The sequence below is a fragment of the Puntigrus tetrazona genome, chromosome 9 (assembly GCF_018831695.1).
Source record: "Puntigrus tetrazona isolate hp1 chromosome 9, ASM1883169v1, whole genome shotgun sequence".
NCBI lineage: Eukaryota > Metazoa > Chordata > Actinopteri > Cypriniformes > Cyprinidae > Puntigrus > Puntigrus tetrazona.
In genome coordinates, this window is record NC_056707.1 from 1,640,119 (window position 1) to 1,667,696 (window position 27,578).

Below are 27,578 nucleotides of genomic sequence, written 5' to 3' on the forward strand. Positions count from 1 at the left end.
CTGCTGACACTCGCCCAGGGCCTGAGCACTGTAGAAGCTGACAGCATCCTGATAACCACTGTCAGAGTAAGAGTTCATCTGGGTAGAACTGTGAGAGTTCCCACCGATCCTGAGACCCACAGTAAAAGCAGATTAGACACTTCACATTACAACTCAGAAAGATGGCTTTGCAACTAGTGCTCAGAGTGGTATTCATGTGGATGTCAACTTGAGAAAAGAAGGCAGGAAAGAAGTCATGATGATAGACAGACAGAGTAATGGTCAAAGCCTTCATTCGACTGTTAATATTTAATAGAAGAGGATCTAAAATTTGGCTAAGGTATGTGAAAGGACTCTAAAGCCTGCTGTATAAATAGAACTGTACTGCTTCACACTTTACTGAGGTAAAAAAGCTGTCATTGATTAAATGATACTGGAAATCCCATTTGGCTTAAAATTGCATGCATTCATGCATTCATTCAGTACCTGCAGATCTCCAGGGAAGAGACATCTCAGACGACCTAAAAAACAAAAAAGTCACATAAAATCAGTTCTAAAATGTGGAATGAGATGTGAGAGAGCCATGTAACCAGTAACAAAATCTGTAATAGCAAAAACTTCCAAGTGAGTTTTTGATAAGCTTTGCAAAACTTTCATACTTTCATTTTCAATCCATTGATGTTAAGAAACTCCCACACATTTAAAGTAACATGAGGATGAGTAAATGATGATATTTAACAAGCCATAATGTAACAACAGAATTCAAGATATTATAAATACCTGAGCAGTACATCTAAAGCGACATACTGATCTAAAAAGGAGCAGCAATGAGCGACACTTATCACTTTAACCCAATATATACAGTATGTGTAAATCCAACAAAGCACAAGGAACAGTGCTGGTCAAAAGTATAAACACCCCCACGTGTAGGTGTGCTCTAGGCCTGTGTTACACAGTGTTTGTGTGCATTCATTCTATATACACTCTATATTGAACCAGTACCCCTATACAGTGATTTGATGTAATCATCATCCAGTCTGTCTGAAATGACACAAAAACCAGACTAAATCCAGAAGAACTGTGAGAGAACAACATCTCCAAGATGATTCAAAAGACCTACCAGCATTTTTATATATATAATTTTCTTTTCACATCCTCCTTGCCATAACAAGTACCTTATTGTTATACATTTTCCATAACACAGAAACCAGCTTTTGAGTTGTGTAAACCGCACAACATTTCTGTTAAACTCTGACTGCCTAAAATCTAATGGCTGGCTCTGACAAAAAATAAATAAATAAATTAAAATTTGTCCAAAACGCTGTGCAAGCTTTATAGAGTGTAAATAAATGTGTTATGCTTCACGGAACATCCAACAGGTGGCACATGAAACAACATACTGTAGCTCAACATCAGTTATTTTGAACCATTGGAAAATACATTAACACTTCATTGCAAGCATGCAGTGCAGTGCATCATTATTTTATGTTTTGTATATCATTGTCCTGTGTCAGTGCTGAAAAGAAACTGTTTGCATTATTTATTCATTTTTTTACACGTTACATGTTTGCATACATACAATTATAAATTGCAAAAACCTTAAAATACTGAGATGACGATGCAGGTTAACAGGTTTGTGTCAATTATTCAAGAAGTGGGGCAGATACAAGCTGCTGGGGCAGTCGTGGCCTAATGATAAGACAGTTGGAATGTCATGGAATTGCACTTGTTTGGTTAATAGTGAATGATGACCTATTGTGCACACTGTTGCTGCTGCTGTTAGCAGAACATAATCGCTATATTACAGTCTTTTAGCGATTTATTGGCACGGTCATCTGTGAGTGATGTCACCTCCCAATACAAACACCCCCCCAGTATTGTTCCGCCCCCTCACTTTGACAGCACTGATGTAGAAATTGGAAATTCAAACGCAAAAATAATTTCGATTCCATTTGAGTTTTGGCAGGTAACATGAACGACGCAGAGAAAAAGAAAAAGAAAATGTGGCAATTAATATTGCTATTTAAATGTCAGGCTCATAGCTCAAGACATGGAAAATACAGTTGCATTTAAACTTAGTTTTTTGATTTAAAATGTGGCAGTCACTGCCAGTTCAATGCAATATAAATGCAAGATTTGCAATTGCTTATTATGCCATAATTTATTCTTTAAGATTTTTTTCCCCCTAGCACATAACCAAAGATATTTCAGTTGCATTTAGATTTACATATCTTTAATAATCCAACTCTCTTCCTGTACTTTTTCTGAATATTAAATGGAAAAAAAAGGAAATAAAAAAAGAGTACTGTAAATGCACACTGTCAGTGGTCAGTAGGGTAATGACGCAGTGTGTTTGTGTGTATGTACCCGCCACTAGCAGCTCCTGGGGATTCTGAACTCAGTCGGCATCGTTCCAGCTGATTGGCCACAATCTGTCGCTCCACCTCCAATTCCCGAGTCAAACGCTCAAACTGTAGCTCCTAAACACAACACACACACTCAGTCTCTGTCTCTGATGAAGAACAGTATCATGATTAAGCCAGCAATAAACACATACACTGCATGCACCATAGCTCAACTCAAAAGTGCTTAAAATACCCTCAATAATCACAATCGTATACCCGCACCCTAGTGCAAGGTAGCTCTGCACTGCAGCACTGCTCTAAAAGGTGTCAACTATAAGCGCTCAACACACACACTATCTAGAGAACAATCTGTACACATCAGCTTCACACTCCCACTGTCTATGAAAAGAAAACTAGCAGATTTGATCTATTAACTTAAACCCTGCCTTCAATACTTTTAAACAGACCCTGCATTTTAGTGGGCCTCTGTGTTTTGGATAATAAAACATTAATTAAATAACAATGCAGTAACCCTTCGGAGAGCACACACAGCACAGCCATAAAGCAACACCACAATTTTCAACTTTTGGAACTCAATACTGATGTGAGTAAAGGGACGGTCACATGACACTTTCTCCTCCATTGGCTTCCATGTATGTAAATGTATGAGAATGAAATGACCGATTTGCACAAATTTCACTGTAGGGGTGTGCGATATGGCAAAAACACCACGTCAGAATTTTTCAGGCAGAATCATAATCAACAATTTAAATTAATCTTTAGTTGGTTTTTAACACAGTTTTAGGAATAACTAAGCGGCATATTAGAGTAAAGCTCTACATATAACAAAATATAACAATTACTAAAATATAACAAGACTAAAATCTTGTTTCTTGATATACATCTGTTTTAATATCATATTACGTTTTTGTTTTGTTTTTTTCCTTATTTGACCCCTGTCGAACAAATATAATATAACAAATCTAATATATTTTTTGTCCAGTAATATTCTTTTTATAATTATTTACAATTTTAGGAAGATTTTATTGTACCACACAATATTTATAAATTTTTCGTTAGATATATTTTCCATTACATTTATTTTTCTTTTTTTTTTTTTTGTTTTTTTTGTATTGACCATTCATATCCTATGTCTTTCCTGTCAAAAAACAAACAAAACAAAAACACTGACCCATTTCAATGCATGTCCCTTTAAAAGATAATGAGCTCTGCTAAGCCCACCAGGTTTTCCAAAAAAACACTGATCCATCCTTCAGTTTTAACTTTTTTTTAGAAAAACCTGTTTTAAACTGCAAGAACACAAACTGGATGGGAATGTGTCAGTAAAGAACAGTCCATCAGCGGCCGTGGGAAGGGTCAAGACTCAAGACAAGGCTGCTAATGTCTGGCTTCACTCACTCATTTCTTTGTCCCTAAAAACCCTAAAGAACAGTCCACTGCTGCAAAGAAAACAAAACATTATTATAGCAGGGTTCATTTGGGCAGGATACACCGTCACCTATATAGAGTTTTTCAGTCACATGACTGGTAAAGAGACCTGGAGGGCAAAACATCCACAGAACTGCAGCACAAGCCTGTCAATTTTCCATCTGTTTCAAACCATGAATATTTAGATCACTTCAAACAAAGACATCCGCAAATTTCTCTTAACATCATCTATTTCTTATCTAAAAAAATAAGCTGCATCTAAAAATCATGCACTGACTACATTTGATGGTTCTTTCAAACAAGCGTGTACATTCTTGACATTATCTATCTCTATAGTATATGTGCAGTATGAATGAAATTGAGACGCGTACACCTGCAATGCCATGTTATGCCAACAAGGACAGCAAGGAACCTAGCGGTGCTGCGCAAGTGTTTGGTGATGAACTGAGCTCAGCCCGATCATGTACGTTCATGTTTTACAACATTAGAAAATAATAAAATATCCCAACTAAGCCTCTGTAGATGATGCCAAAGAGAGCTTACATCCAAAACCCTCCTGCTCTCACTCCACCGAATCCCAGTTGAGACCAAAATTAATTTTCAGGTTAAGATGGTAGCTTTCAGGACTGCCCTGGAAAAAAGAACCTCCCCATCTACAAAATAAGCTCAGGCCACTGAACGAGGGTCTTGCTGCAAAAAAATCATCACTTGCCCCAATGAGCCTGGTTTCTCCCAAGGTTTTTTTTTCTCCATTCTTTTGGTTCCCTGCCACTATTGCCTCTGGCTTGCTTAGTTGGGGACACTTCATTTCTAGCAATTATTGTTGATTTGATTACAGAGACCGTCTCTGCATTTAATAACAAATTGTTCAATCTCGTCATTATACATCCCTATCATTCTATTCTATTCTATTCTATTCTATTTGATCCTGTTCAGTGCTTTGATACAATCTGTATCAATAACAGTGTTATATAAATAAAAGTGATTGATTGATAAATCAGTCTACAACCCCTCTCTGTTCCTCCACTCAAAAATCTGAGGCCATCACTTTCAAAAATCTTCTGATAAAACGCGTGTTAAATTCATAAATGTAAGTGTTGTCACAAGACTTATGGCGTTATTTTGCGTTACTTCACTGCCACTCACAACTCCTCTCCTGTGGTCTCACGTGAGTGTAAAATATCCTCTGGATGTACACTTCAGAATCTCAGTGGAACTAGTTGTTCATCCAGGTTTTAGTTATTATGTTCCAAATACTAAGATTTTGGACATACTATTCATATACGTTTAACATATAGCAGGAAATAAAGTAGACATATGCAGATGCAGAGGCATTCATTTGAAATTCTGAGTACATGTATACCATGGCAAAACTCAGTTATGACATTACAAGGGACATGCCTGTTTGAATTATGGTGGAGATGCATATAGGTGCATTTATGTATCTAATTATTTAATATAAGGTCATATTTACATAGAGACAGCAGTAAGAGCAAAGCATATTGATGGTGTTCATCACACAACCTTTACACTTTCCCTCATATTTAGTAGTGATGCCACGTGTTAATAAATGAGATCATTTAATAGGCTTCATCATTTTGAATTCAGTTGTAGTAATTTGGGATTATGGTTCAAAATATATTTTTCCATAATAAATATATAACCCATTACTCTTTGGGGGTTTTCATGTTCTTTATCAATCAGCACTGACACAAGATGATACCTTTTATCCAAGAGCTAATCATAAGAGTCCAAATATGCACGCATCTACTGAAGGTAATGTTGGGCAGAACACACATATATACAAAATTGTGGCAAACACCCATCTGCCAACACTAATAAAACTACTCACCAATGGCTTCTGCCCTCTTTTATTTATACGATTTTATCAAAAGCACATCATTGTGAATATATTTGTACATAAAAGACTTCAGCAGAAACCTAATGCATCATGCGCATGATGCACGCATCATGGCACCAGCTCTTCAGTCTTTTTAACTATGAATGGATCTGACGCACTAATCATTAAAAGAACACTCATTTAAATAAAGTGACTGTATTTTTAGAATTAATAGAAGGGTGTGATGGGTTTTTTTTTTGATGAAACACAATATATAATATTCTCCAACAGCACAGATTTAAGTGATAAAATCCATTCTACAAACCTCAGGTCACAAGCCTTAGAAAACATGACAAGAAAAGCAGGATAGAGCAAAACATCAGTAGACTCACTTGTGACATCACTCATCCCAGCCTATTTTGCAACAGTCGGCTCTATAGTAACAGTTCAACCTCCCGGTCTGACGTCCCCCTCTCTCTCCTTCGCCGGTTAAACTGCTGGACGGGTGGTTTACAGTCTGGGGCTAAACAGTCTAAACACTGCTCAATCAAACAAGCGTCTCTTGTTCTCTCCTCTCCTTCATTTTTACTTTGAGCGAGTACTTCAACAAAACGAGTGAAAGTTTCCAGGAAATTCCTTTTAAAGGAAGAGGAAGTGACACTGCCCAGGTGCTCTCAATAGAGATTTATTTCCTGTTGACACTAGTCAACAATAGGATTTGGCTTTGCGCCATATAGAGAGAGAATAGAGCTTTCTTTCAGCTTTTTATGCTTAAATCCAAGTGTCATTTTAACCTTGGTATAAAATAACCCTCACATATCTTGTTCTATGTTTCACGACAATATTTTTACTTGGGGGCGTAATTAAACCTGGATAGTCAGTTTTGTAATTTTACACTGTACACTATAAACCCGGGTTAACATGTTTTTTGTTTATTGTTTTTATTAGGGGCCAAGTACCACCCCTTCTTCTTATTTTCATTTCTTTTGAGCCCATGGCAGCCCATAGAACTGCCTGCAGCAAAGTTATGGAATTTAACACAGAGATAGAGGACCATTTTAACATTAAACATAGCTAATTTGATATGTCTAACTCAACTTTCTTTCTTTTTTTTGCTTTCATCCATTCAAAACTGCTGAAAAGTTTTAAGATGATTATAAAGATGATTATTCTTCCCTATTTCAATGCAATTTGCAGGCGCAATGATACCACTGCGTCTGGGAAAATTAGTTCCCAGCTTCCAAGACCCTGTGCAAGCAAAAGTGTCTGTCTGTTTTCAGGCACTGCATGATATTCCTAGAGTTCCTAGTCATATCAATCTTTCAATCACTTTTATTTATATAGAGCTTATAACAACACAGATTGTATCAAAGCACTAATCATATCAGCCTAGAAAACCATAACTTTTCATTTCCGTCAGACTTACTACATAACATAACTACAGAAGAGTCAATTTTTAAATATTTAGTATATAAATATAAAGTTTTAGTCTAATCAAGAGTCAATGATCTATGCCAAGCTATGCTGAAATTTGCTATTGCCAGACCCTAAGATCAGCTGAATTTATTCAAAAATGGTAAAACCTGACTTTTTAATTCTGGGGGTGTTGGAAAATGTGTTTTTCTCAGTAAACCTCATTTAAATAAACAAATAATTGAATATTTTTATGGGCAGAATATTCAAATGCAATATTTTTGGAAAATGCCCATCTCTAGTGTTGGCCTTTGAAAAGTGCAGGACAAATCGGGTAGTGATTCAGGACAAGCCAAAGACCCAGTTTGGAAAATGGATTCATGGTGTATACGCTTATTATATACAAAATGTATATAATAAGCGAATACACCATGAATCCATTTTCCAAACTGGGTCTTTTTTTTGCACAGCTAAATATAATTCTCATTCAAACTATACTTACTAAGATATGAATTCTATTTACTTTCTCCGATAATTTCTCTCCCTGATTTCTTTTGGTTTCAAAAAAAAGGATAACATTTTATACTTATTTTCACAACAATTTATAACATATATTTCACTTTATTTCTGAAAAAACCATCAGAAAATTACTGTATAAGAGTTACAAGTCTTGTTTAATTATTCAAAATGCTTCTTAAAGAGACCTCGTCCTCTGACAGTATAGGCATCACACCGGAGAACATTATCTGTCACACCAAAAGATTTTTCAGCTTTTTGAGTGAAATAATGACCTTGCTATTCCAAGCTAGCCTGTCATTAGTGGTTAGCAAGCTGCAAGACACATTTGCATGATTCTCCATGATTATGTAGTTTAACATACAGTTTTCAATTACAAAAATATAAATTTAGCGCTATCACTTCAAAAGGACAAAAAAATATAATTTTTTTTGTAGTAGCTCCAAAGAGTTTTTTGAAAATTGACCTTGTGCACATTTTATGGGTTTCACAGGAATATTCAGTAACAGAATGAATGGAGTCCTTCAACTATTCAAAGTTTCTTTGGAATCAGCCAATTTATTTATTTATATTTAAAATCAGGATATGGTGTCACACAAGAGGACACGGAGAGTAAATGTATCAATGCTTCCAGATATCTATGGTGGAAAAAAAATATTGCCATTTACTAAAATATTTTAATGCTTTTCTTTTTTAATTTATAAAAGTTGTAATTTGAGACAGTCACAACACAAATCAATTTTAAAAAATGACAATATAACATATTTTTATCTTGTGGGAAACTGAAAATGTCAAATATCATGTCCATAATCCATAATAATGCTTCCTTCAGTGAAAAAGTCTCTCCCCTGTGGAGAGACATGGTTGTTTAGAATGGTTTTGGACTGTTTTCACTTGTAATATGTTTAATTTCTATTCTCTTCCGGACAGGACAAATGTTTCACTTGAGAAAGCATTACTACGGTCTTGCCTTTTAGCCAGTTCAAAGTTTATCTTAATGATAAATTTGTTATTACAGACATTTGTTCATTTTCCAAGACATTAACTGTCATGTGGGTTACTTGTGGATATTTTTTTTCTTTTTTAATTGGCTGTTTGGGCTCTTATTCTGGTGGCAGAGGATCCACTGGTGTCCAGGTAATTTAAAGCTACAAATCCTTTCAAAAAAGAACTCATCTCAACTCAAACAACTACATCTCAGATAGCCTGATGGAATTTTTTACATTTTAAGCAAATTTTTATCTTCGGTAAACAATTTCTTTAAAGCAAAGTTAACTTTGTGTAATCTCAAGATTTTTTTTTTTCTTCTAAAAATCTCTGTTTGTGTTCCACAGAAGAAATAAAGTTTTGTACACCTAAAATGCAATGGGCGTGTGTAAATCACCAGAGAAATAGCTCATGCTTCTCAGGTCTGAAAAATACAGAAACTCTAGAAATCTGAAACATCTCACATCTTTAAGTAAATGTTTTTTCTGTCTAGAAGACATTTTAGCACTTTACAATAAGACATTTTAGCACTTTCTCTCATTATTTATCTTCATTCATGACTTTCTTGCCACTGACTTCAGTTGTTTGGACCAAAACAGTTACCTGTTCTTTGACGGAAGCAAGGATATTGGTGGCAGTGCTGTCCGACTCCATGCCATGAAGCGATGGCAAAGCACCTTCCTGTGAGCCTGGATTTGGCTTTGGAGTTGGCATTCCTCCTGTCAACACACAGCACATGCCTGTGATTTCAGAGATGCTAATATCATTCCATCCCATGGTATCAAAAAATAAGTGATATAAAAAAACGAACTGTAGCTACGGCTTTTGCACTAGAGCAGAAGTTTAAAAATGACTATAATTAAATGTCTGAATGTCTGGGAAGTAACGATACAATCATGTCACAATTTAGTTTGGTGCACAATATGATAGTTTTTGAACACCCCAAAAATAAATTCATGAAAAAGAATGCTATTTAATAGGAAGTGCTGACTTCTAAAACATAAGTTAAGCATATAAGTTAAGCAGAATATGCACATATGCTCTGTTAAATACTGTACAGTTTCAAAAGATTTGTCACTTATTTTCAAACACCGTGAAAATTCTGTTTTAATGGAAGTGCATGATTATTTTGTAAAATAATGTTCACGTTTTATTTTCTAGTAAAATCAGACTTTTGCCACATCCAAGACCAACACCACATTGTAACTGTCCTGCTGCATTTTATGCATCATATTCAGCAGCATTACATAGAGTGTAGAAGTCTACACCTGTTTTGTTATTGTATCAGAAAATTTCAGGTATTTAATATAATATAAATTACAGGTATAAACAGAAAACCACATATGGAGGTAGTCAGAAACACATACCATATGGCTTTGTAAAGGCCAATTCACCCTGAACTGACAGACATCGACAGAGGTTCTGTTATATCAGTGTGTCTGCTGGCATTGGCAGGCACTTGTTATCACCGACTGAACATGTTAAACTAGTGTCTGACGGTCTTGAAACATCTAAGAAATGATGAAATGTGCTCAGCTGGTTGGTGATGCTCTGCTAAACTCTAGAGGCAAAGCTTCGAAACTGGGGTATTTTTAGGGGTGTGATATTCAAATGATGATTATTTTTTGCCACCAATTTTATCAACAGCAGCATAATCTTTAATGGATCACATGTGAACTCTGTCATAAGTTGATTTGTGTACACAGATCTGATGAGGCCCAATGTGTTTGACAGAGTGAGAGACTCCGCCCCTCTCCTATCAGCCAATCACTGTATGAATTAGTTAGCAAGCATGTTGACATCATCCATAGCAACGAGGTCAATCCCACCCTTACTCTCTGCTTAAGATTTATCTCTATTACTTAGTAAATATGTCTCAGCAACTTTGTGAATAGGTTTTAAAAAAAAACTCTTGGCTAAAAACATTTATTGCAATTTAGAATAACTCACAAATGTCTTGTGAGTATGGGCCCAGATTTATATGCATCCCAGACTAAGATGCATTTCTGTGCTGATTTTAACTGAAAGAAAGTGCACTATCTTCAAAATATTTTAGCACCACTGATTTAAGATGCACACCAGTATTTTTATATAGCCATTGAAAAGCTGTGGCCATGGTTCAGAAACCTCTGTTCTTGGTCATTTGGAATGTGAACCAAAAAGTTGATGTCACTTGTCATACAAAAGCTAAACTTTAAATCCTTCATTTCAAACAGTGCTGCACTATATTCTGTTGACATGCTAAGCAATATTAGGGCATTTAAACATCTTTTTTTAGGGTTTGTACAGAAACTGCAAAATGAAATTCCAGCACTACATTTTTCGTTTCCAAGGATGAATATATTTTATGAATATATGACTGACCTAAAAAGTAACATCATCATCATACAACTGACATGGTATGAGCACAATACACTTTGCTCATGAGATGAGACAAAATACAGATACTTGGCTATTTAAAAGCTAAGGAAAGCAAGAAAAAGAGAGAAAACTAACAAACTAAAAGCAAACAACAGCTTTTGCAAAATTGCAGCAAATTTAAAAGCCAAAAAAGAAAAACGTGCAGTGCTTATAGGCTATTTAAACACGGCGAAAAAACTCAAACCAACCCCATATAGGTGATATAGGCATTACCGGTGTTGTCACATGTCGATTGTCTCACCGTCACAATGTGGTAATCTAGAGCCAGAACTAAGGATGATACTATTGGCAATCAGGTAATACTAATCATTATTAATCATTTTATTTTAACAATAAAAATAGAAAAACATACTTTATACTGACTAATTTCCTATATATTAAACTAACGATGAGACAATAATATTTGGTTAAAATAAAGTATCAATACCAACAACACTTTTAAAATGCATATAGCAAACAGCACATGCAATAAAAGACAGACCAATATAACGCAAGCACTTTTGAATGTTTTACCACAAAATCAACTTTTTCTGTTTACCTCAAGGAGTAATATCATGAGATCTCACATGCTCCCAAAAGCTGGGTGAAAAGGCTCTGTATTTAAATCAGACATGCTGCATATTAATTTTTGAAAAAAATATTATTTTAGAGAAAAGTGGCTGATTTCAAGGGACCATTCCATTCAAATTCAAATATCTTGTACTAACTAAGTTTTTAGTTATAATTGTGTAACAATAATTGTACAATGTTCAAAGGCTTTAAAAATACATAATTCCTAGTGTGCAGAGAATAATGAGTGTCCTTGAGAATATAGTATAATTATTTTGATAGTATGTCTTTTCTTTACTTGTGAAAAAATAGTAATGATATAGAATCTAAAGTATCACATATATTACATATGACTGCATAAAAGCTATAATAATAGTCATCAGAAATAAAATAATAAAAATTTATCAACCATTAGCTATGAGCTTTTATTGCATCCTGTCATAAAACTACATCTGAACGTAACGCTTTGTAAACGAGTCCTTCAAAAAGAAACAAAAAAACATTCACAGTAAGCATTCCCACAGGCACACAATGCTCAACTGATTCTCTCAAATAGCATATTGACTTCCCCTTATAAATGTGAAACATTATAATATTTGTAGTCAAGTGTTTGCCTTTTCAGCTCTCCTTACACAAAGTCAATCCATTTTCCAACTTTAATAAAATAAATAATAAACAAAGTCAGTAGCGAGGAGAAAATGTTACAGGCCTATTATCTTCTACTGAATTTTCACATGTCCAGAGAAACAGCATTACTACAGCAGCAACCGCAAGGGAAGAAAGCTTTGGAGAAGCGCACAGGGCAAAAATATTGATGTTTGGAAAGAGATATTACCTGAAGGCCGTCATTTGTTTGATCTGCAAATCCTAAATTGTGTGTCAGCAGCAATCCAATAACAAGCAAAATGTCTTAAATTCCCATAATCTCCTCTGAGATGAGAATGTGGAGGTTGAGACGAGAAGTAATGCCTCTAGAATGCGATACGGAGCACTCATTAGCCGTTGCAAAAATATGACTTTCCACAGACAGAGTGAGGAAAAGAAATGCTGAAGGAGGAACAGCTGAAAACATTCAACTTTGTCTGACACACCCAGAGGCTTTGGAATGGATCCCAGCTCTAAATGTTCCAGTTTGCATCAGACACAACATGTTAAAAAAAAAAAAAAAAAAAAAAAAGAGAGGAGAAAGAGAAACTTAACATGTACGCACACGCACACTCAAAAACTACAATAAACACAGCAGGGTTCATCGCAGAACAGCTTTTCTGAGTAAACAGATAAAATATTGCCCAGTAAGCACGTCTTACCGCTCTCTCTGTGGCTGGAGTGTTCTGTGCAAGGCTCCCAGAGCTTAACCTTTCATGGGTAGGGCCTGCAGTCACCTTACACAGGAAGCTGTGTCATTCAGCACATAAAGGAGTGTTCTCCTGAAACTACACTAAGACACACCTCACACTTAAATCTCACTCCTTCACTAAGAAAGGCTTTTAGGTGATATTTCTTATCTTTGTCAAGTAATAAAAGAGCAAATACAGACGTGATTTAGACACTACAGGGCTTTCCACGACTGAGTAAATCATGTTTTATCATTACATCGAAAATACCCTAAACATTATGAATGTTACAATGATTTTATCTATTAAACATAAATAAACACACATCCTCACGCACACACCTGTCTTTGTATGGCTAAAACGTCTCAGTAAAATGTTACGTGGATTAGGAACAAATGGGACAGAACACTAAAGAAAAGAGCACTTTCAGTCGTAATTTGCGTGTTTGACACAATGTAGCAAAACATCCCACGTTAAGTGAGTAGTGGCAAGCACGTTGTTCTTCACTGCTATGCATGCTATTCCACTACAAACATCACATGGTCACATTTATATTTGACGGCACCTGTCCAAGGTTTCAGTGATATGATCACAAAATGTTTTGAATCTCGTATCCACTGGCATTAGCGCTGCAGCAACAAATATATAAGCTTGAAGCTTGTTAATGATACTACAAGAAAACTTGTCTTTCAAGTTCATGGAGACTGTCCACAAAAACTAACAAACACAGCAAAACTAGCACAGTGCATTTAACAAGCACATTACTTTAGTTTAGTGGCCTAAAATCTAGCCTAGTATAATAGTGCAACTAGTATAATAAGGTTTGTGTACAAATTACATTAGGAGCTGGATCTTTTTCAATGACGTATGCACATACGAATATCCAAAACAATTAGTTTACTATGATATACTTATAAGTAAGCCTGACATTACTCACATGACACAGAATATGAGAGAAGCATGAGTGAAGAAGAAAAACTAGAACGGGGAAAGATACCTTTGGGCTGATAACCAACATTTTTAGGATGGTTGTTAAGATACCCTGGCAAATGAGATCACAGCTAAAAACTAATACTAGCCTGTAATAAGAAAATATAAGAAAAACCTTAGATGACAAATACATTGTCTAGCAACAGACTTATTAAAGTAATCAAATGCAAAAACATAAGGCCTAAATAGTCTTTAGTGTATTAATAAAATAAACCTTGACAGTGCACCATGATTTTATATCATAACATAGCGATGGGCAATAATTCAATATGCATGATATGCGTCAATTTTCTTTTAAATCTCCTCTGTTCACCAAGACTGAAATTTATTTCATTCAAAATACAGCAAAAACAGTACCATTTTTAAATATTTTCCTATTTAAAACTGATTTCTATTTGAATAGATTTTAAACTGTAATTTATTTCTGTGATCAGAGCTGCATTTTCTTTAGTGTCATGTGATTCTTTGGAAATCACTCTAATATGCTGCTTTGCTGATTATCAATATTTAAAACAGTTTTTTAGGGTTCTTTGATGAAAGTTTTTTGTTTTTAACATTCACTATTCTATTCAAAAGCTTGGAGTATAATGACTATTTGGGGGGGGTGATAGAACTTAATACTTTATTTAGCAAGGATGTTTAAAATTGATGAAAAGTGATATATAAAAAAAAAAAAAAAAATATATATATATATATATATATATATATATATAATATATATATATATATATATATATATATTTAAAATAAATAGAGTTCATTGTGATATCTGAATTATGAACTCTATTTATTTTAAATATATATATATATATATATATATATATATATATATAAAATATATATATTATAATATATATCATAATATGATGGAGGACAAAACAGCTGGAGGACAAAACAGCTAGGCCTATACCAACTGGGCCCCACAGCGTACAGAGCTGAAATGTGGACTTTTCCACTGTAAAAGAGACACCAATCGACAAAAGGCATGCTGATCGACAAAATATGGCAAAATCAACTACTGAGGAAAACACAAATCCAAGAGCACAGCAAACAAGGCCCAACTCTGATTAAACAGCAAACAAATGACCACAACTCTTGCAAAGACAAGACCTTGCAAAGATCCTATCAGTGTTGCAGAGAATTGAAGTCTGTATAAAGAAATATTAAACATCCAATTAAAAAACTATAGGTAAAAAATAAGTTACAAAAATCCTTGTAAGCAATAAGCAGTTTTCTCTGCTCTCAAATGCTGGGGGCGTGTCCTCCAGCACTGAAAACATGCCCACTCGTGGGAAAGCTTTCTCAACTGTCAAACAGATGCTCCTATCAGCTTACTTGGATTCATACAACCATAGGCTTACACCTTTAGCAACATGCTTTTACGTGACAAACAGGCTGTAGTAACTAGCGGTAATGACGAAATCCCGTGATACAGCGGGAAAACCACTGATGTTATCATACTGCTCTCGTTATTATAGTGTCAGGTCGAGACACGATTACGGACCCATCCAAAAAAAATCCTGAACACAAAAATGGAGAAAAACACACCAAAACACACTGCTGACGGTACTGGAATCACCACTTGGACATTTAGATCAGACACAGCGCTTACAGTCAGCCAGAAGCCAAAGCACAAAAAAAAGACTTTCTCAAGTCATCAATTACATGGCAATCAAAGACATTCCCTGTTTGCCAATGTGCATATTATCCACCCTGTTTGCCCTCAATAATATTGAAAATGACTAATATCACATAAAATTTAGGATGGATAGTATGAACCGCATTGTTATAAGGTGAAATAAACTATCCATTTAACGTGGCATTAACAACTCTAGAAAGTTGGCAGATTTCATTACAATGTTTTAGGAAAATTGTAAAGGAGGTGGTGTGGTGGTATATCAGTAGGAGAGGTTTAGAGAGGTTAATTGAAAAACAAATCTGATTCCCCTAAGGTGAACAGTGGGTAATGAATCAATCAAAGAGAGTGTGAGTGAAGTTGGTGGAATGCATTTCATCAGAAGTGCAAGTCATAACTCATATCTGCAGGAAGTGTGTATGCAGTTCTCAATACATACAGTTGTGATCAGAATTGTTTAAAGTATTGAAATTAAGCAATAATTAATGGGACAGTTCAACCAAAAATGTAAATTCTGTCATTTCTCAACTTCAGGTTGTTCCGAACTTGTTCCAAACCTTTGTTCTCTTCCAGAACACAAGTGAAGATATTTTTTATTCAATCCGAGAGCCTTTAGACCTTAAATAAATTTTTGGGTAAACTATATCTTTAAGATGCTCCAAACAACTTGAGATGTCAGGAATATTCTTGGAAAAGATCGACTAAGGTGACAGCCATATCAACCTGCAGCCCAAGTCTGGTTGGCCATAGAAGCTAAGCAGGGCTGAGCCTGGTCAGTACCTGGATGGGAGACCTCCTGGGAAAACTAACTTGCTGTTGGTAGGGGTGTTAGAGAGGTTATGTTCACCAGAAGGTCCCAGTGTAGTGACAGGGATACTATACTATCAAAAAGCACTCAATGTAAAGTGTGTCCTGACCAAATTTTCTCCACTGGCCCTTGTCTGTCATGGCCTCTCAATAATACCAAACCACTTGACAGGCTTTGTCTTTTTTTTGTCATCTTCACCTATAGCTGGATTGTGGTGAGGGCCCTGCTGTCGCATGATCCAGGCAGATGCTGCACACTGGTGGTGGTTGAGGAGAGATCCCCTCACATGATTGTAAATCGCTTTGGGTGTATAGCACTACACAAAGCGCTATATAAATGCTTCATTCATTTATATTGTCCTAATGCAAGATGAAGCGATAGGGCTCAAGGATCGCAGCTGAATAACTGCACAAACCAGTTCAGACCAAAAGGTTGTGACGAGCGTTGCAAAAAATGACCATGACCGCTTATCAATGTGGCATTTCAACATTATCAATAACACACTTCAGTGTCAAATCCCATTGGGTTTTTAAATAATACAAACATTACCAAAATTCAGGAGTTGTAGAAAAAACGTGTGATGTCCATTAACTCCATAAAGAAAGAGACCGTGTTATTTATGTTCAGTACAAGTAGAATGCTCTATTTGATCATCGAATCCTTTCCTAGAAAAGATGCTGAAAAAAAGTGGGAATATATTACACATCTCAGAATGAATTCCTCTGGTCTATTACTTGTGGTCGGCCTCATGGAAAAAGAGACTCTATATGGTATACTCTCAAACTTCAACAGTCTTATGAAAACACAGGCTACAGTAACAGTAAAAGGAAGACATGTCCCTGTGAAAATGATGCAACAGTCAATTGTATAGCGGCAAATTTGAGTACTTATGCATGATTTCAGTATCTTAGCCAAGTGCTATATTAATGACCTGTTATAGATTTCTATTTTTTGACATAAGAAGCCACGAGCCTATACCTTTCTGAGTTCCAAAACTTACTGAAGAACATTTCTGAGTTGCATAACTGCATGTCTGGATGCTAGGATTGAAAAATCCCGCTGGCGCCGATTAGCTTGTGGACTGCTGCTCTACAAGCATACTGAGCTTGAATTCTGATTCAAGGACCTTTTTTTATTTACCAATTTGATACCGTTTAGTTCTTTGACACAATCCTATTTTAGGATAGTCGAAAGCATTATATAAGGAAAGGAATAGGTTCACCCAAAAATAAAAATTGTTTAATCATTTACTCACCCTCAAGTAAACACAGATATTTTTTTAAAAGTTTGTAACCAGGCTGTTTTGGGACCCCCTTGACTTCCATAGTATTTTTTTGCCTACTATGGAAGTCAATGGTGACCAAAACAGCTAGACTTTAATCGATCCTGACACACTAAAATTTTCATTTCAGTTCTTAAAAAACCCACATGCTGTAATGAATTCAGTGTGCACTTGTTTTAGCCTCTAGCCAGTTCACTACAAAAACAACACTGAACATAAGCTGTCCACATTAAGGTCGTGTTGCAAGTAACATCATTCTGAAGGGATTCCTCAACAGCTTGTGAAGGCATGGACGCCAGCCAAGATTACTAGATCTATTTACACAGCCACACATGACGTGCAGCCAGAAATCCTGTTAGCAAGTCAACAACAGAAGCACACACTGATTCATGTGGTCAGTCTTGTTTTCAGAACATAATAATTATGTAGACCAAAAAAAGATAAATAAAAAAAACGTGGCTATACTAAATTGTTGATTAAAAGGTTAGGTAATTTCCGTCATTAAAATACACATTTTGTGTCATTAGTATGGTTATGAATTGTATGTTTTTTTAAATAACTTTTTTTGTGTAAATGTTTTTTTGCAAATTATAAATGGAGCCAAGAAAGAGCTTGAAGAGCACTCCCCTACTTAAAAGCTGCCACTTTTTTTTTTTTTTTTTTTTTTTAAGATCATCGCAATCCTGGAAAGTTACATTATAATCACTGAAGCTCTACATCGCACAATAATCTGTTGTTTACATCATGTCTACACTATCTTTGAAATATAACGAGATGATCCACTAGTGTGTAGGTTACAACTCAGCACTGACAAAACTCTGGCACGCTGTTGCCAACTATTTTCAATAAAAATAGATAATGCCCATATGAAAATTTACTAAATGGTGCGAGATGATGCAGTACACTAATAGCATTTCCATTGCATGTATTTGTAATTTGCCCAGTATCATCCTCTTTAATGCTTCTTTCCTGCATATCAATATTGCCGAAAGTCCCACTGAAGCTGTTCAGTGACTGAAACATGACCCATTACGCATGTTGACCATGCATGCATGTTGGTAACTTCCAAACCATTTCCAAAATGCTGCTCCGCGCCACTAAAATATCTTTGAGTTACAAACATGTCATCATCTGACAAAATACATAGCTGAGCACAATTAACAGATGTGCAATCTGATTGCCACATGGTTCAACACCTTGCTCAAAGATGTTGTAAATAGAAATCTATCACCAGTAGAGATTGTGGAATATAAGACTAATTTCACTGTCATCCCTTAGCTGACACCTCTTTAAGTGTCACTATCTGCTTCAGCTTCACCAACATTTCCTTAGATTTAGAAACTCGGGGTGGTCTGTGTGACGCAGTACTGGAGATGAGAATCTGGATCAAACAAGAAACAAGTCACAGCTGGCATAGAAGACAGGCTGATCTGAACTCTCTAGGCTCTAAAAACAAAACTTTTATTCAGTTTAATGTTAGGGTAAATAACATTTATTTATTTATTTACTTATTTTTAACTGATGCACGACTCTAAGCATTATAATTAGAAACGTCCTAATCCTTTAATCATTTCTCATCACAATTACAGATCATGTTATGGTTATCAATACCAGTGTATGAAAGTATATAAGGTAAGTTTTTTTTTTTTTTTTTTTTTTTAGCTCCGCCCCCTGTAACCCACACATTCCCGGAATTCCTGCACAGTGCTCACCTGGCCCAACTAACACCATCCATCCACTCACCTTCAGCAAATATATATTTATACCCACTAACACAAGTGTTTTCTGACTGAGAAATGTAAAACAGACGAATAACATCTAGTACAGGCTACACAGAATGGACTCTCTTATTAGCGAAAGGTCTGTGTGTGGGCTAGCCGAGATAGTTACAGGAGACAGATTAAGATAGCATTAACTTAATATCCTCCTCCTCCTCATGCACTGACCTCCAGCCTTAAAAAGGAAAAATAATAATAATCCGCAGTTAGAACTTGTAGTTCTTTTGCCTACTGTTAACTTCATTCGATCAACAGCGAACTCAAACTTTCCACATTAAACAAAGTCGCACTTTAGGTTGTCAAAATACGAATAATAATGCTTCCCCATTACCTTTCGGAGCACTTCTTTGATCCAGTCAATATGTTTAAATACCAAAGCTCATGCAGAAGAAGTATTCTCCTCTGTCGGAGCTCATTTGTTAGTTCCGTGAGTCCACAGCCACTTCCATATTCCCGAGCTGCGCCGCACTCCGGGCAAGCGGAATACGAATGACGTCAGCGCACCATGGAATTTAAGCCCCGCACGCCATTGGCCCACAGCGGGTAGAGCGGAAACTTGATTGGTCGTCTGTTTTGTTGAATTGGCCACTAAGAGAGCAGAAAACAGTTTCTATGGTTATGGTGGATACACAAGTAACAGTCTTTCTGTAACAGAATCACTAAGGTATGATGTGTTTTTAACATTCGCTGTGTTTTTAATATAATTTTACACCGCATTACATTTTATTCTGTGTTAGTGCTCGGGTGTGCTGTTTGACGTTATTTTCTTCTTTTTAGTTGCTAGTACTTGTCAAGCTCAAAAAATAATTTTAGGATGATTAAAAAACATGTTTTTGATTGACATAATTTCTGTAAATCAACTCGGTAATTAATTTAATTTACATAGTGGATAGTACTGTCAGCTGGACACTATCTTGTGTGTAAAGCTATTCAGAAAAACAATATATTTTGTTAATTTGAATAATCAAACAATCATGGTCTTTTCTGCATTGTTTGAAGCTGTTCTCTTCACTTCTAAGTTTTCGGTTAGGTCTACTTGTCAAGTACATTGATCAAATTTATCAAATAAGAAATTACTTGAATTTTAGATATTAACAGCAACAGTGCCATGATTCAGTTGTTGTTATATGGGGTCTTTAATATTGACAGTTATAGGACAGTAGCTCAGCAGCTGTACAGTAGGCAATAGTGTAATTATTTAGCTCAAATCTGTTCAACATTGACTTGAAGTGTCCATGTTGCAAAACATTTGTTATTATTCAGCTTAGTTAAGTTTAAATTCTGATGTCAGTGCAGTTAAATAAAAAATCTTACTGAATATTGACTGTATTTTAAACCTGCCATTTGAATTGCATTGATTTTACATTTATGCAAAGTCCTACATTTGTAACCATATTAACATTTTCCTGCATTATTCACAGATGAGTAGCAGAGATGTTTGTTCTTTTGTCACAACCCACTGCTCTGAAGAAAAACGTAGGCAGCTGTAATTAGACTTTAACAATTTATCCAGAAAATGATCTGTCAGCACCATCTACCATTCATTCCCCTCAGTAACGTTTAGCTGCAGAAAAGTGTTTATCTATAAAGGTAACACTGCCTGCAGTGACAATTCTGTACGGACATTCATGATTTCTACAGTTTAGTTGCTCTGTGCTCAGACTATTAACATTAATTTTGATATTTGCTATTGATTTTCTGACATGTAATTTATTTTTGCACATAGAACAATTTCCTCAAGAATGCAAGTGGGTCTGGGACACTCAAAATGTAAAGCGGTTCAATATGAGCACCTACGGGACATGCTAGAGGCCAAACGCCTTTCCTCTCAGTTCTCTCAACAGAAGGTAATGAATGTGTTGGGTACCTTTTGCCATGCCTTCTTTTATTTGTGTTAAATTTGTGACAGATAAATAATAATAATAATAATAATAATAATAATAATAATAATAAACCTGCACACTATCTATGCAAAAGGTATCAAAATGTTTATTAACAATGATTCGGTTGCATGACCTATCAGTTGTCATCAGGTGTGCAGAGATTAATTGTTAATTGATAAATAAATAATTATAAATGATACATTTATAAATGAACAATTCAGACTGGTCCAGTAAATATCCTTTATATGATTTCTTAAACCTTTGGAATCAGCGAAGGTGGTATGAACTTTAAAAGTAAAATGAAAGATAAAAAAAAACTATGTAATCTTTGGTCATAGAGATAGCAATTGTAAGACACCACCTAAAGGTCACTCCATTCATTATTCAGGTAACTACCCATTCATACCAGTAGTATATTGTTAATATTAAAAAGCTTTTCATTAAAGTTAATTTTATTGTAGTTTAGACACAGAGTTAGAATGTTATTCTTTTACAAGTATCACACCCAACAAGAAAGGCTGCACTAAAACATTCTTATTAAAGAAATAGCAGACAAATGCATTTGTCCATATGACATCACTGATCCCACAATACCCAAACAAACTTTTGGAAATTGATTAAATGCCACATCTATAATGAGGATGTAATTTTAAGTTATTAACTCTGGATGTTTTAATTGTACAAAGGCTTTTTATATGTCCTATACAGGGCAAGGCAAATTTGAATTACTAGTTCCATCTAGTGGAGCTTCAGAAATAAAGCATGTTTTAATCAACCTCTGTTTGTTACACCTCTCCCAACTTAACATTACGAACGGGCCTATAAAAGTGAAGGTATGTCTGAACAGGTAAAAATTAGGCTACTTATATAAAAGGTCCTAATAGAAATACATTTAACTTCACATTTAGCTTACCATTGTGAAGAAATACCCACTTTCTTGATCTTGTAAAAACACACATTTTTATATTTTGTTCTACCCTGTTGTAAGTCTCTGGTCTCAAGTCTCAAATGCAGAGGTCACATTTGTATAATGCATGTAGATCTTGTACAATTGGGTAATCCGTCCTTTAATGTAGCCGAATTGAATGAATTCTTGAAATGTGTTTCTGAGGTATGTTAAATGTAGCTACAAGCTTATCAAACGATAATAGTACATTATCTTCATACAAATGTTTCAACCTGATCATGCCCTTATTCATTCACAATTTAATCCCCATATCCTTTTAATAAACATTTCCTCAGATAGGAGCAAAGTGAAAAAATGGGATTCGTACCAGATTATAGTACTATATTTTACATATGGGTTATCTGTCTTTTTTTTAGTTCTTTAATGTGTGTTTCTTTAGTGCTGAATATAAAAAGCTGTCAAATGCCAGATTTTCAAAATGTAACCAAGGCACAGAGGTTTCATTAGAAAACCAGAACAATGCAGCCCAATAATACCAATAATAAAATGAGGTAGTTGGAGCCCTCCCCTTTCATAGGGAAGGTATAATAAAGAAAGTCTCTGTCTTGGCTTCCTGTTACTCCAAATAAAATTAGAGAGAAGTTTTCTTATTGAAAACTATTTCTTCTATTGCCAGATTTAATCTCTCTGGTTCATTGAGAAACATAATTGAGGACTTATCTTTCAACAAAAAAAACTTTACAACTACAAAAATGGTCTCCAAATCCAAATCTTGCTAACACCTTCATTAAATATGGCAATTCTAATCTGTCAAAATCTGCCTTCAACATTGAATGACAGAATGGCCACATCAGGAGCTCCATCAACAGCATAAACTAGATTAAGTACTCTCTTAAAATTATGAAACCCTTGACAGTTTTTTATAATGCCATTTTGATCTATGTTTATTATTGATCTATGTTTATTAAATACTCTCAGGTCTCATTGCCAATGCTTTAGCAATAATTTTGTCATCTGCACCTCCACAATGTGACTTTATGAGGGTACTTCTCATTGAAGGAGGGACACAGTCCTGTTGAAATGTCTCCACATATGTATCCAATAAAGGTGAAATTAATTTATCAATTGATAATATAAAATAATATCAATTGGAAGAACATCTGGACCTGCCCCTTTACCACCCCTCATATTAAGAATAGCATTAGAAACCTCTACACATTTCAGTTCCCTATCAAGCTCAGATCTTGTTTCTTTAATGATAGAGGGAAATTCCAATCCATCTAAAAAGTTGTTCTAATTAGAGGGGGTTGTAGAAAATTCAGACTGACGTAAAGATTTATAAAATGACACAAAGGTGTTTGCTTCAACCTTAATGTACTACTTTTTGGGAAAGTTTCTCATACTCCACTTTAAGGGCTAATAATTTTTGTTTAGTTTGTTTGGATTTAATTTAGAGCTAGTATTTAATTTAATTTAGAGCTAGTATATGCAATCATTTGACCCCAAATAAATGCCTTAAAGGCTTCCCATTAGTTGCAGAGGTCTGATCAGTATTTGTAGTATGTTCACCAACAAATTTAGTGAAGTCCTGGTTCTACAGCCAATTAGGGTAGGAAGAGAGGCTAGCAATATAAAAAGATTTTCAAAAAATGTTGGGTTATCCTCATTTGGGCCATAAATATTTACCAGTTTAACAACTTTACTCATATAAGTTACTGCCAAATATCTACCGGCTTTGTCTTTAATACTATTATTTACAAAAGTAGGGTGTAGATTTGTGGATCAACAGCATAACCCCTCTGGAATAAAAAGAATAACACGAAGCCAAGACTTGACCTGGCCATCTTCTTTGTACCTTCACTAACTCCTCTTTAAGTAGATGAGTCTCCTGTAAAGATAATGTGGAAGATTCCAGTTGTTTAATCCTTGTCATAACTTAACTTAACCATTCTGATCATCCTTTTAACATTCCATGAAGTGAACTTCAGCTTATTTTGTGAGATTTCTTTGTATCTTTATATACTGTATGCACATGTTATCGTATTCTATTTTGATGTAGAAGTTAACCCAGATCAGACGAAAACTATAGATCGATACACCAAAACAATAACTCAAAAACAATAAACAAATTACAGCTGTCCATCTGAACAAGACAAACTGACCCCCTTGTCCACCCCAAATAAACATTTAGGATAAAGCTATGTCCTAACACTGATCCAATATCAAAAAGAGAGCAGTTAAAGAAAACTAAGCTTTCACCCTAGAAAGGTCTTTCAAATGATATAATTCTTCAAAAAGAACAGACGTGTTTACAGTGCGTCTAATTCACTAACGCACTAGTAACTGTTATTATGGAAAATATGAGAACCAAATTATAAAAAACATATTACATATTACATAATACATATTCCTTGTATGTATTTTTAAGCATCAGTCGGGTCTTCAAACACATGGGTCTGTCTATCAGCTGTCAGATGTAGCTTGGCCAGTTAAAGTAGTCCACAGTTAATGTTCAAAGATCTCAGACATTGTTTAAAGGGATAGTTCACTTTGAAACTAAAATTTGATTTAAAGTCTAGGTGTCTTTTTTCTTTATTAGATCCAATTTTGACTGACCGCCAAATCGCCTCCTCTACCATCGCTGTTTACTTGTTTATTTAATATTAAATATATTATTTAACTTTTATTTCACATTATGAAAGTAAACCAGGTACATTTTTTTATGAAAATGACTAATGTTAATGAGTTTAAATGTGTTTATTTTAGGTGCAGAAGGTGTTGGATGAAGCTCAGGTGAATAAGGAAAGGAGTGTTTTGAGACTGCATAGACAAGTGTGGCTCCAGGAGCACCACAGACTCAATATAGCCAGGTAATGTGAATGCTTAAACTGCATCTTTGTTAAAAACTCAAACACATTTGGGGCCAGATTTACTATAGCATGGACATTGTTTTTGTTGCATAATGCATTTGTACTTTCAATCAAAAAATCCATTGTAAGAGAGTGTTTAAAAGTAAACCATGCAAGGTGATTTACTAACTCTGATTAGCTGTTTTACAGTGCAACTCAGTGTTGAGCTCTGTAACCGTTTAGCCAATCTTAAGTCATTGATAATGACAAAAAAAATGCAAGGATACTTAACAAGAATCCAGGTTACAGCTGTATGTATGTAATCAGTGCAATGGGAAATGTAGTCCGTGGTGACATGTGAAGTCTGTACTGAGAGAGTCGTAATAGTCATAATAGATGAGCAACCTCGATTGGATGGAAGTCCACAAACCGTATTCATGACAAAAACAATCAATCAATCCAGTGCATTTAACAGTACAGACTGTATCAAAGCACTGAACAGTATCAAATAGTAGAATAGAATAATGTATAATGACAAAATAAAACACTTTGTAAGCAAATTGACGATAATTGCTAGAAATTAAGTGTCCCCAACTAAGCAAGCCAGAGGTGACAACAGCAAGGAACCAAAACCCTATCCATGACAGAATGGAAAAAAAAATCTTGGGAGAAACCAGGCTCAGATGGGGCCAGTTCTCCTCAGGATGTCCAGCAGCACCTGCGCAAAGAAAACCGAAGGACTGGGCACTTCAATTGATTTTTGGTAGGCCCACAATTATTACGGCTGCTTGATTAAAGCTCCACAACTTTATCTTGTAGTATGAGCAAGTTCTCAGCCAGGGTGGTGTAGGTTGATTGTAATACCAGAACCCACTCGTCTAATACATTTGCATTTGATTCTAGCGAAGAAATCTTTCGTGAGTGATCTGACAATATAGACTGGATGCAGTCCATCTTCTTCTCAAGTGTTGGATGTTTGAAACTCGGCAGAGTGGGTCTGGCAATGTTGCTCCAAACCTTTGCCGTCATGTTAAGCTCACTAGTAGTGTCCTCGGTAGGATCCGTTTTCACTTCTTTTTCACTTTCTCAACAAAACACTAGGTATTGCGCTACAGAATCCTTAATGGTTCATTGACCTATTGACCTGTTGAAAATTATGTAAACAGATCAAAATGAAGGGAAAAACAAATATTAAGATATAATAATAGACTAGTAATAATGCTGATGATGATATGATTGTAACATTATGGACAATTCTGTTGTTGTTTTTATTCCCCATGTGCTCTGTGTGTGACCTAATTTCTGTCTCCTGTTGATTGTTCATTTGATTCAGGTGTGTTTGTTTATTATTAATGATTATTATGATTATGAATTACAATCAATTACTTCCTCTTTATAAATTGTATCCATGTCAGTGTTAGGTTGTACGGTCTTGTCAACATTATGTGTGTTTTCCTACTTCCCTTCATGTTGAATTGCTCCTGCCAGGCTGGTCGTATGCTAGTCTTAGGCTGTTTTTTTTTTTTCATCAGGGATGGATAAAAATATAGATGCTGTTTACATTGTGTGCACCCCCCTCCACCATAGAAAACCAATCATACTTTCCTCATTCGCATGGTCCTGAGACATGTTTTATAAAAGTTGAACTTACATTAATTGAACATGCGTCTTTCTTGTGCAAGATGCAAGTACAACAGTGATAGATAGAGAGAAAATGTGATAAATATGCATGAATATGTGTGAAAGGCTTTATTCAGTTTCACCCAAAGCAACATCCTCTTCACACTGATGCTCTCGTTTTCTGCAATATTTTGAATGAACAATTTAGCAGCAACGCATCTAGTGGGTTCAACTGTAGTATTAAAATGTAATGCAATGACAGGTGATAAGGCTACCTGATGCACATATAAAATTGTAATTCAAAAATGTACAAAACATTTTTTTTTTGACAGCCAGAGGCGACAGCGTCAAGGAAACAAAACCCCATACATACAAAATGGAGAAAAAAAAACCTTGGGAGAAACCAGACTCAGTTGGGGTCATTTCTCCTCTGACCGGACGCCCTTAACTTCCAGTTCAATTTTAAACGCAGCTGTGTCAGATAGTGTAAATTACTTAGTGTGTGTGTGTGTGTGCATCAGGATCTGGTGATCTGTCCATGGGCGCATCTAGGTTTTCTGGTCTCTGATGAACATAATCTCTAGGTGCTGATCCACCATCTAGTCTGGATACAAACTGTGAAAACAGATTGGGAAGGGACAGGACTAATATTAGCGTAGATGCCATTCTTTTTACGATGTCACAAGTACATCGTATTTTAGGAGTAGTGTTCCCGGTTCCAGCAAATCTAAGTAATGCAGCCTAAAAATCCTTTAACGATTTGAATAATAACAAGTATGTTGGGGTGTTATGTGTAGGCTAAGTTAAAAAGATGTGTCTTTAATCTAGATTTAAACTGACAGAGTGTGTCTGCTTCCCGAACAGAGTTAAGGAGATTGTTCCAGAGTTTAGGTGCTAGATATGTGCTTCATCACAGAAGTTTTACCTTTAAATATTTCAACTCAGGGTTTTATAAACAATTATTTACTTTTGTGGCAAGTAGTCGTGTCCTC

General features: G+C 35.4%; 1 protein-coding gene and 1 pseudogene across 1 annotated transcript in view; one reads left to right on the forward strand and one right to left on the reverse strand.

Moving 5' to 3' along the window:
• The window catches only part of LOC122351661, a 326,230-nt pseudogene extending 306,433 nt beyond the window's left edge, over window positions 1–19,797 (reverse strand).
• A 94-nt stretch (window positions 19,798–19,891) lies between these two features.
• The window catches only part of LOC122351375 (coiled-coil domain-containing protein 148-like), a 28,460-nt gene continuing 20,773 nt past the window's right edge, over window positions 19,892–27,578 (forward strand). The window contains exons 1-3 of the mRNA XM_043248412.1: window positions 19,892–19,991; window positions 21,054–21,174; window positions 24,884–24,987. Coding sequence (XP_043104347.1) covers window positions 21,070–21,174; window positions 24,884–24,987 — 209 coding nt within the window. The 5' untranslated portion in view covers window positions 19,892–19,991; window positions 21,054–21,069. The remainder of the gene's footprint in view (window positions 19,992–21,053; window positions 21,175–24,883; window positions 24,988–27,578) is intronic.